The following is an 11,657-nucleotide window of genomic DNA, read 5'->3' as shown; positions in this document are numbered from 1 at the left end:
GAATCTTTACAAACACACCCAGGGAAAAGTGTGCAGTTTTATTTCTGAAGACACTGTACATTACATCATATACAGCAACAAAATAAATAACACACAGTTCTTCCAGCATATCAAATGCTTGCAAGGCATTTTGAAAATCAATTTGTGGAACGTGGGTTTTTAGCTTAAAAAAAATTACACTACATGATGTACAGATATAAACCACACAGATGCCTAGTTAGACTACAGTCTCATTCAAATGGCAAAAACCCATGATGAGTTATGATCTCTCTCCTCTCCATTTAAATTTTAAGTTTCATTTCATATTCTGCACAGCTCGGCAGGTTAGGCATTTCTCAATATTGTAAAATTACAAAGCAGCAAATGTAATCTTTATTATGTTTAAGCAAAACCTACAATAAGGGGATAGTTTAAGGGAGTCCCACAAAAACCAACCTCTCAACAAAAACATTGCATGACACCATGATGGGGTGTATTAGAATCAGAGGGTTGTTGCCAAATCTGATAACACCAACGACTTCTGGTAATCCTACAATAAAGGTATGTAAATGTGAAAATGTATTCAAACAATGCCTCAATTTAGACTTTATACAATCACCAAGTAGTCACATCCACCCTTTCACTCAACCATCTGCCGGCATTTCACCTGTGTATATCCAACTTTCTTCCACCACAACTTTAACTTTCTTTTCATACTCCCTTCGATTCTCCTGATAGAGCTTCGCTGCAAGATTATTTGCTGGGCTGTTGGGGTTGGGTTCATCTAAGAGAGACTGGAAGTAAAATGTAAAATCTGTAGAAATAGAAATCTGAACCACAGAGATACTACTAGTATCAACCTGAACAGTTGCAGACATGAAAAATGGCCTCAAAAGGTGGTATTAATAGACAACCAAGATTTATTTACTAAATTATAATAATCCATGTCAATGAGAGCTTAATTTGGTTAAACAATACTGTAAAAGAATTACCTATGAAAGCACATTTAAAGCAGCTGGTGTTATGTGCACAATGCCTATAACAGTGTGATGTCCTTTCACAGGTAGGTGCACTTTGTCCATTAAAACATTTGGAACACAGTCATATATAATTAATGTCATCATCCCTCAAAAGTTCCAGCTTGCACTTACAGTTGTGTCTTGATAAAAGGATATGAATCGAGGGAGCTGCCTGCTTCAGTATTTGCTACTCCTGCTCTGTAAATGTGCATATAAACTGTTGCACACTCCCCATCCCAAAGCCAGTGATTTCTGCTTTAAAAGTTTAAGTGATATTTGATGTTGAAATGCACAGAGCTTTTTACCTCCAGTTCTTCATGAACTTAAATCTTCACTACATTTTCTGTATCATGCACTATATTGGGATTTTCTTCCAGAAACAAAATGCATTTTTGGGTATCTTGTCACCAATATTCACAGAACACCACCAAATTCAAAGTAACTTTTGTGCATTTGTTAAATTATTCTTAACATAAAATTCACACTGCAAGCTTGACTTCTAGGTACAAAACATGGGATGGAATAGAAACTACAGATCAGACTAACACTGGCTTAATCTCACAAAAAGGCAGCTTGAATTCAAAGCGGACTGCTGCAGACCAACGAAGTACATAAACAAAATTTATCACTGTTACACCGGCAAAACGTAATGGCACTATTCCTGTTCATAATGTTCTCCTGCTCGTTCCAAACTGAGGCTAAAATGCTCCTGGGTGTCTGATGTGGTGTAACCCTTTGCCCTCAAGTCACTTTTTATTACTGCCATTGAATTCCCCATTCCCCCAAAACTCAGAACTTTCCTTGAGAAGAGATTTCAGAAGAGGTTGTTCAGTTACAGTCACCAGACTTGCGCTAAGATGTAGATGATTTTCCTTCCTCCTCCTCATCCACCTCCTCATCGTCATCATCATCATCATTCCAGCTCTCCTGCACTATGGCTGCCACTTTTTTCTCATACTCTCGCCGATTTTCCCGGTACAATTGTGCAGCCTCATTGTTTGCAGGGCTATTTGGGTTGGGGTCATGTAGCAACGACTAAAACAGAGAGGACCAAAAAAACAAAATGAAGCAAGTTTCGTTTATGCTCCAAATTTTTTTTTTTTTGGTAATTCTGTAACTTTCGAGGGATGCTACAGGTTTCAAAAGTACATATATTCAATGGTTGAGTAAATGACAGTTGTAGAGCTGGACAAAACTCGTTTACCAACAAGAAGAAAAATATAAATTTGCCAAAGATATTCAACTCGGATGGCAGAAGCAAGTGCTCCTAAGCGGCTGTAATGATGGCATCCAAAAGAATAGTAGTGGGCATGCTTGTCGCATGATAAACTGACCAAATCACAACAAATGTCCAGAAAGTCTTTTTTCAGAATCCCAAAAGAGGCAAAGGGTTTAGTCTCCTATGTTTGTGTCCCCCCCCCCCCCCCCGTATTTTTAGCACCTCTTATTGTGGCATGCTTTTTTATTCATAGATGCTAAGATTGTGGACAGAGGGTCAGGAGAAAAAAAAATCTGTTGAAGATGTTAAGATATTTTACAGTTTGGACTGCTTTCTGTGAAGTAATCATTTTAAAGATTTGCAGTTTGTGAATGCCAGTGAGAAAAGGGAAGTTGATATATGTATAGTATGATGTGCCATTCATCTTCAATATCCACCACCAGCTGTTATCCTAGCCATCTATAAAGGGAGCTCTGATGCCAGGGCATTTGACTAGAAGAAACAAAGTAATAGACACTGTTTCTTGAGAAGCTTGACACGCTGTTTCAACACTTTCAACAGCAGCCTGACACACTCATACCAAAGAATCACACATGTTCATTCCAGTACTACAGACATCATACACATTTCTGGAGGCAACTTGAGAGGTGGGGCAGGAGGGCAAGTTTAGTGTCATATTCTGGGCCAGCAACTAAGGTTATATCACGGCAGCAAACATATGCAGGCAGCTTAAGAGATTGCATAGTGGTGGATGACTATCAACTGTGCCAGAACTGTAAACAGATCTTCCACACAATCATGTTAAATTTCTCTTGACAGACTCAATCACCATTGTCTTGAATCTCTTCTTAACACTGCAGGCAAGTAGGGACAGGGATAATCCTAGTTCTTAATAAATGAACACCGTTCTTCAGGCTTGCATGGCAGGTGCTATCTTTGTGCAGAGTTTACAGAGCAACTGTACTGAAGACACAAATTCCTGCTGGTACCGACAACTGATGAACCCCCTGTACTGGTCCTGCAAGACCAAGTGGGTTAAGACAACCACTCAATGTGGCTGATATATGAAACCCTTCCTCCTGTGCCAGACATTCATCTGCAGCTGGTAGGGTTGAATGTCCTCTTTTATGCTGCCAGCTATGTAGCCCACAAACTGCAGGATTAGTGGGGGTGAAGGAATTGCTGTTTTACTTGGAGCTAGCAACAAAGACTATATCATGGCAAAGCTGCCAGTCCTGTAAAGGTTATGCAGCAACTGTGAAGTTAAATTCACTTATGAACTTTCAAGTGCAGAGCACAAACAGTTCATGACTTTGAAACAGGATTCTTCACAGAAAGGCATTCTTTAAGTGTCAAGTACAGAGCTGTATAACATAACTTGAACAGAAGGAGAAAATGCTGACAATATGGAACATATGGACAAGGTATAGGAGGACAATGACAGTCTGAAGACAAGATAAAACAGACTTTCATCTATTCTCTTGACAAACCTTGCTCTTGGGACAAAATGGTGTGATATCTTTTCCTCAATTTATGTCTGAACCATGGTTTTAAAGAAAACACAAGGTCTTTTGCAAGTCAGTGTGCTAGGTGTGCATTTGAAAAATCAACATTTGTATAAAGTGTCCTTTACTGTATTTGTTTTTTCATAAGCTCCAGAAAATGAGCATGGCTTAAAAACTCAGGTCAGCTTGTGGACTACAATTAGCAATCTACAAAGACCACACTTATTTCCTCTTGATTCTCTTCTTGCAGTATGCTGGATCTTGATTTTAGTGGATGCAAGTCATTATGGACTTCTGTGACAACATGCATTTCTGAATACTGTACTGTCCATATAAATTGTTATTCTGCTGTCAGAAATTGTTACTCTGCTGTAAATGGATCTTATTATTTTCTCTTATCATGCAAAAAAAAAAAAAAAAAAAACAACCCAAATGATATCACACATCTCAATTGCTTGCTTGAAAATGTCTTTTTTTGAGTAAGCACGTCATCACAGCCGCTAGAGACATTTGCCACAGCTCTGTCATTAATTTTTATATAGGAGGCCACACCTTATGAGACATATTTCTCATCTATGGTCTTTGCTAACAAAGTATCCAGTTTACCAATATGACCTAAATAAAGGAATGTGCAGGCAGTTTTCAGGTAACAAATTACATTTGTGAAATTATCTTTAAGTCTGTTTTCCCAACATTTGGAACACATATGGTTTTTCTTAAGATTAGATATTTTCTCCTACATACATAAAACATTTCAAAAATAAAAATACCATTAATACCATAAGTACAATAATAAATGTGCAACAACTAGTACCTGCATTTGATTTATCTGAAACGTTTGATTCCTAAATTACAACTTGTGGCAGCTCATTCTTAAGTATGGAAGTTGGTAACGTGGGCATTAGTTAACCCAGGGACTACCTGTATACACCTTGTACAGATAGGATTATATGTGCCTTGCCCATACCAGAGTTATGCTCATGGTTTATTCTATAGAAGCAAATTTTCACTCTTCTCACACAAGTCCTCTATTGATGGAAAATATATAAGCATATCCCTGTAGGTAACTAGATGTGCATGCACACCAATGTTTTAAATGGTATTGATTTATAAGTCCACTACCCTACTAGTTGTGAAAACCAAAGTAGAAATCTTTGCTTTCAGTTTAATGGAGTTAAATTGGTGCAGAATCTTTTTTTTTTTAATGTGACATTCTAACACATGACCATGAGCATACTCCTGAACAACAGGGAGTTACTTCCATAGATTTGAACAGCAAACTATGAGATTCTTTAATCTACATAACAGAAAATTTTCAGAGAATCTTAATATGTTAAATACTGCCATCAAAATGAAAAATGAAGTGGGGTCTGTAATGTAAAAAATACATAAGTCAACAGATTAGTAACATACCTGGATAGAAGTAAGAATTGCAGACACATCATAAGTAGGACTCCATCTATTCTGAAGGATATCTAGACATATACTACCATCTGCATACACTGCAACACAGAAAATAAAAGCGACAGTCTTTTAAATACTTCAACTGTATAAATCTTAATTAAATCTGGTTACATGCTCATGTTTATGTGCCTGTACACACACACACTCCCTCTCTATTAAACACCCGCAAGATGTTTAAGATAAATTGTAGCAACATAGGCTACACTGAGAAGTTTAAAAAAAAAAAAAAGACATGGAAACTTGACACTGAAAGAAAAAGAGCTACCATCAGCAGTTTAATCAGTAGTATCCTCACCATTTGGATGAAACATCTTGGAAATAAACCGGACTGAGGGAGGCTTGTTAGGATATTCTTCTGTGAACTCTATTGTGAGTTTGAAGGTACCATCCTCAAATGGTGTATCGTGAGGCCTGTACACATGGTTAATACATAATAGTAATGGCATGTATAGTCATAAGGAATATTCAAAGAAAGCATTTATGATTCCAGTGGCAGGCAATAAGTTCAAAAGACTGGATGTGTGTATGCCGACCGCTGTGTATGTGCACATCTACTACTGACATGCATATGAGTCACTACCAGTATGAATAAATGCACACGTTGACCAGTCTCTAGAAATTTCATGCATGGAGATATTGGCTTTTGTAAATGCTGTTCTCCCTCCTCCATCTCAGCCAACTGTGTTGCCCAAATTTTTCTTTGCCCAAATTTTGTCAAAGGTATATAGATAAATAACTAAAAAGAGAGCAAGCATAGCTGTTGCTGTCTTTAGGTTTAATATTTGTGAATGCAACTTGGAGATTTTTTACACTTAATAGCTTCAAGAAAGTACACAAGTCAAACCAGTTTATTTGGCTTTTGCTATTGCAAGTTCCCTTCCATTATCAGTAAGTCTTCTAGATTGTTAAGGTTAAAACACTTCTAGTATCACGACGTGCATAGGTGGATTGCTGTCTGCCAAGACCAACGCTTAGCCTCTTGAGAAGTTCTCTGCTGTTAGTCTCGGCAAGCCTAAACAATGAATGTGACTAAACCGGTAGTTTTGTACACACCTGTCTCATTTTAGTAGTTAATCTGAAACGTGAATAAACCGGAAGCTTTGTACACATCTGCCTCGTTTTTGCAGTTAACTGGGAAAAATTCATGGTTACAATAATTCTTTTTTACAATAGTGCTCTCAAAACTTCCTTTCCTACTTCTGTTTTCAACCATTCTAATATTCAATTTCTGATTAAAAAGTAAAATCAACAGATAAATTATTACTTTTTAACAGTATGAAAATCATAATGATCGCTCACCCAAATATAACAGCATTCCATAGCATGATGTTATTGTCTGAAGGAGCACCACTAACACCTGCTGGAGGATCCTCCTGCAGCCTACAAAAGAATAAAGAGAACTGCTTTTTTAATCAAGCAGAGTGTGGCAGGAGGGCAGATGTTGTTTGTTGTTTTCAGTTGCTATGACTTAAAATGAAAGAAGACATTTTGACATTCTTCCACCAGGGAGGAAAAATTTCATATATGAGGTAACCAATATAAATGAGAGAAATGGAGTCACATGGCAGCAATTTTCATCTCTCTTTACAATAAACAGGTTGGTTTTTAACTCTTTTTTTTTTCCAAACCCCCTTCCCTTCCTCAAAGGATGCTAGTTTGGAACCAAGGTGCATCACTACATAGTCTTCTCCACTAGAAACATGGTCCCCCCTCCTACCCCTTTATTTTCCAAAATGTGCTACTGACTCATCATAAAATAAAGTGGCAAACTGATTGTTTATAATAACTGTTTAAGCTGTAAGAGTTTGAGGGACAAATTACCTGGGTGATGCCAGCTAGTATATAATAAAAGTGTTAGCTAAATAATGTTTGTGAAGTTCAGCACAAAATCCTGAGCTTTAATGTTTACTGCACTTAATAAGTGACAGGTTTATATTCCACTAAAACAACCATGAATTCTAGCAAGCCATAAAAAACTTTGTTTTGTAGTCTGTTAGCCATAACCGGTCACTGTACCAGAAAGTAGCTATTATGATATTTGCAAAAATATGATATTATTATCATCAGCTTAGAATTACTTTTCAAACTTTTAAACTTCTTAAAATCTTCTGACCTACATTTAATTTCCTTTATTCTACCAATAAACTGGCTAAAATAATCTTTGAACTGGTAATACTATATAAGAATATATTAAGGAACAGTTTCTATTTGTTCAACATAATGTACTTTATGTAATACAGTGTGCATTTATTCTGGTCAATTTTGCAGGAAACAGTATTTCTTTGTTTTAAAAGTTAAGTGTTGGAATTGACAAGAAACTTTAATGTTCTTTATAACATCTCCAGCTTTTGCAATGAAAGTAACATTTTTGCAATACAGTTAAACTACACTTAAACTACTGTATAAAGAACGAAATTTTTAAAAGTGATGTGTAAAGAAATAATTTATGCAAAGTGACCACGTAAGACCATACCAACGACCAAAAAAGACAAGTACAAAGTGCGAAAAGACATATGGGAAAACTATTATAAAACGCAATAAGTTTCAGTAAAATGTGTCATAGCCTTCTTGTTACACGTGTAAGTGTTTGCATCTTTTATGTAAAAAGTCAGTAATGAAGTGTACTCAAATTTTTTTCTTAAGTGCTACAAGACACAATGTCTACAAAATGTCGTTACCCAATAACAACAGTGTAATAATAGTAAATGCAATTTATATCACAACGACCAGTCCCAGCTGCTGCAATAATGAACCAAACGATGTCAAATTATTACAAAGAATATATTAGAATAGACATCTTTTAAAATTATGCAGAAATACATTCCTGTTTATCTCACAAGCTCTTCCTTAGACAGATATATTGCAGTTTTGTAACAAACGCAACACAGCAGCCATTTTGGAAAACATAAACTCTACTTATTCAAGTGTCGCAAACGACAAATATTTCTTTTCACCTTTTAAAATCCCTCATCAGACGTCGACGAGCTGGTGTGGTCATTATGGAGGAAAGTGTTGTGGAGACAGTAACCCCTTTCTACCCGGTAAAAACTGATCAATGATTTTATGTTGCCAAACTGCGGTTCTCCTTTGGCTGCATTGACATCCGGGTTTCTTGGCTATATTGATGACGTCAAAATGTAGGTGGCTTCTTAAAATAGAAGTGCTCAGGGGATCTCCGCGTAGCTGAGGTTAGTTCATCAGTTCCAAAAGACAACATGGATACAATTACACTGTTAACTTTTTTTTTAAGTTAGGCAATTTGGTTTCGGTTATATATAGATGCGTCTCCATGTTCTATACGTATCATTTTCTCGGCGTGCCAAAAATATGTTGAAATCGTATCTCGATCGTTGCCATGCATGCCAGGATGTGTTACAATCATCATCACTACCACTCCCACCATCGTAATCTGTGCAACTTTCTCCCATCATAGCTAAACTTGAGTGCCTCACAAAATTAAGATTAAAATTTCTATCGTGTCTCATATTCACACACACTCACACAAATTTTTATTCGGGATACCAGTCTCGGCTGTAGCCCACCCATAATTCATGGGAGAACACTGCGTTAATAATGATACGCGGTATTTATTTCGAGTTATTTCCCGTGGATTGCATTTCACACGCTGAAATGATAGAACTGGTGTGAGATGATGATTTGTGTTATAATTACAATGTATCTTGCCGTTTTGTTGCACCAACAAGAAACTGATTTCAGCTTTACAGTTACTGAAGATCTGCAAAGTTTCAGAACGATACGCAACAGTCATGAACCGACGTTGTAAAAGCAGCGGTAAAAGTTCTCGCCTCACGAACTTAATTTTGCTCATATTGTCACCACTTAAGCTGAGGTAGCCGGAGTTCCATCCCCACCCACTCACCCTCGTTGATCTCTGCCGACAGCCGCTAAATCGTTTAGCGGTGGTTGTATTTTCAAATTTTGACATGTTGCTTCATTTGAATGCAGCTTATTCGTGCGTGACAATAATATGTCTTGGTCCTCCAGTGAAAGGAAAATACTGTGACTATCTCTTGCACGAACGTATTTTTGCTGTAGTTTTAAGATGTGTGTGTGTGTGCTGACAGTACAAGACGAACTCCAAGATTCACAGACTTCATCGAATTTGCTATCTCCTTTACTTTTTATCCTACTTTTTACAAAAATCGGTGCATAAATTTCTCATTTTCATCCAAAGCAAAGTTAATTCAATGACTTCACATTAAGAACATACAGTCATACATGTTTCATTTGGTTGTGATGTGTAAAGGTGTTCTGGAATGGTACAGTGGTACACCTAGGACAAACTTGCGGGTGGAAAATCAAAATTTGTATGTTTTCTTCAAATGTAAATTTTCTTACACACGTCAGCATTTGGAAGTGTATAAAACCAAGAATTCCAATAATCGAAAATAAATTGTGCACATCACATGACAACATTTTCAACAAACCAAAATAAAATATTTGACTAGAAATCTTAAAGCCAAGTATATCTTAAAGATAAGACGAAGCATCATTCTTAAGGTTTTATTCCAAAATTACATGTCACACATTACCTGATGATAAACTTGAATCGGTTTTATTTATGAATGATTAATCGAAAGAATTGAATAATATGACAGTAAGTCCTCTGGCCATTTATCTACCGTATGTTGTATTTTTATGTAGAGACTTTACATTTTATATCTGTGCATATTACAGTGATGTTACTTACTGGACTGGAGTGATTCAGTAACATTGTCAATTTTCAATTTTCTCGATAATTTTTCTCCTCTTCTTTTCTTCTTCCTCATTATCCCCCTCCTTTAAAACGAAATTTACGCTCATGACACAGAGATAACAGACAATACCAGACGCCTCAGAGACGAGGGTCTCTGTCAGCGAACATGAATGCAGATGTTCAGAGACTGTGAAGGAGGGAATGTGTATGTGTTTGTGGGGAACAGAGAGTGAGAGTAAATCCTAATCTGTTGAGCACGACGCTGACGGGAAAGCAGTTGGCGATGACAACTTTATTGGCGTTGCTGTCTCTGATCGCTCGCAGCTGCTCCCTCACCATCCCCCTACTAGTAATTTTTTAAAGTGAAAAATGGAAATAATGTTCTTTCATGCTGCATGTCCAATCAAGCCTCTACTCCAAGCCGTGAACTTTACGTTTGGCCTGCCCTCCCCTGATGGAGAGGTCGCCAACACGAAGGAAATGCACATTACCTCCACGGCAACATTTTTGGAGGGTGAGGGAAAAGATGTAGGGGAATGGCAAGTGCTAAAGCAGTTGCAGTCAGAATGTTTCACAGACAAAATGTGTGGAAATTCACCGGAAATATGTCCAAATTCAGCCTAAGTGCGGGTGGTTATGTTCGTGCGTGTGTGTGTATGTATGTGCGTGCGTGCGTGTGTGTGCGCGTGGTAATGACATGAAGATCAGGTTGTTCTGTACATCCTACATGTACTTTCTCTAAAGTGACGTGATGTCCTATTGGTCAGATGGAGTTATTTATAATTATAGCTCCGTAAGAAAAAAAAAATCATAAGAAAAACACCGTTGACGGCTCTGGCGAACAGTACCTTTGAACTATACATCATTTCCGTTTAATCTCCGATAGGAACTACATCAGTTATTGTGAGTCGATTGAATTCTGTTCGCTCTTCGGTCGGAGACTTTGGTGTTGGATGGAGTGTTCGGTCTTTTTTAAGTCACGGATTAGTCATTGCCTTAAGATGGGATCAGTGAATAATTTGGTAACTCACTGGGCTACTGTAGCCGTTGTGAGACCATTTAGTCACTCTATGTTTTGTGACGGAAAATGAACTTCAGCACCTTGACAAAAGCTCCAGTATCCTAAATGTTTGTCCCAAACCCGTCCTGTGATACTCACAAAAGATAGACATTTCCTCGGTTAAGAAGCTAAGGGCTAACTCATGTTAGTAGCCCTACACTTCTCGATGTAATGAGATTACACACACACACAACGCGTAATATGTCTAGGCAAACAAATACGATTTACTCATGTACTGAGAACAAAAACCTTACAACAACTATCTGCATCAAAGTTGTATAGCATCGGAGCTAACCACAGACCATACACGAGGTTCAGCGAATCCCTAGCAAACCAGCAGCAGGCCGAGAAGCAAAATGTTCCATCGCAAAAACAAACAAACAAAGAAACAAACTGCAATGTACGATGTACAAAATATCTACCTGCCAGCCTGCCCATCTGCCTCCATTCTTCCACCATCGCATCCACCCAGTAATAAGCACTTGGACATGTGCGGCTTGCAGCATTCCACCTCTGAGCCTATAAACTTTAGCACCACTGCGGCGAATTAAGATGCATGATAAATGGACACCTGATATGTGTATTGAGAAGACAATATATATACACACACGCTAAATATCTATTAGGCTCCCAAAGCGAGAGATAGCAGGGCTGGTTACACAGCACGGTGATAGTGCGAACACATTAATCTCAC

General features: G+C 37.7%; 1 protein-coding gene across 2 annotated transcripts; it reads right to left on the bottom strand.

The window, feature by feature from the left end:
* LOC112558732 (ubiquitin-conjugating enzyme E2 A) lies at nt 1-8,320 on the bottom strand. Of its 2 annotated transcripts, none has more exons than XM_025229359.1 (5): nt 8,141-8,320; nt 6,486-6,566; nt 5,482-5,597; nt 5,136-5,224; nt 1-773 (listed from the first exon to the last, which is right to left on the bottom strand). In XM_025229359.1, exons 1-5 carry the CDS (start codon nt 8,182-8,184, stop codon nt 624-626), a joined length of 480 nt encoding a protein of 159 aa, XP_025085144.1. In that variant the 5' UTR covers nt 8,185-8,320; the 3' UTR covers nt 1-623. The 2 variants fall into 2 exon arrangements, with proteins under 2 accessions (XP_025085144.1, XP_025085142.1); XM_025229357.1 differs by lacking the exon at nt 1-773 and adding an exon at nt 882-2,033 and having other exon boundaries at nt 8,141-8,319.
* Nucleotides 8,321-11,657: the final 3,337 nt, after the last annotated feature.

Source organism: Pomacea canaliculata, linkage group LG3 (assembly GCF_003073045.1).
Source record: "Pomacea canaliculata isolate SZHN2017 linkage group LG3, ASM307304v1, whole genome shotgun sequence".
Lineage (NCBI taxonomy): Eukaryota > Metazoa > Mollusca > Gastropoda > Architaenioglossa > Ampullariidae > Pomacea > Pomacea canaliculata.
This window is presented reverse-complemented; position numbering and strand designations above follow the sequence as displayed.

Excerpts from the sequence above, each read along its gene's own strand:
- LOC112558732 (XM_025229357.1), bottom strand. The coding sequence starts at position 8,184 with ATGACCACACCAGCTCGTCGACGTCTGATGAGGGATTTTAAAAG. Across the intron at positions 5,598-6,485 it reads TGGAATGCTGTTATATTTGG|GCCTCACGATACACCATTTG; the intron begins GTGAGCGATCAT and ends CCATGTGTACAG. Across the intron at positions 5,225-5,481 it reads CAAGATGTTTCATCCAAATG|TGTATGCAGATGGTAGTATA; the intron begins GTGAGGATACTA and ends TCTGTGTTGCAG.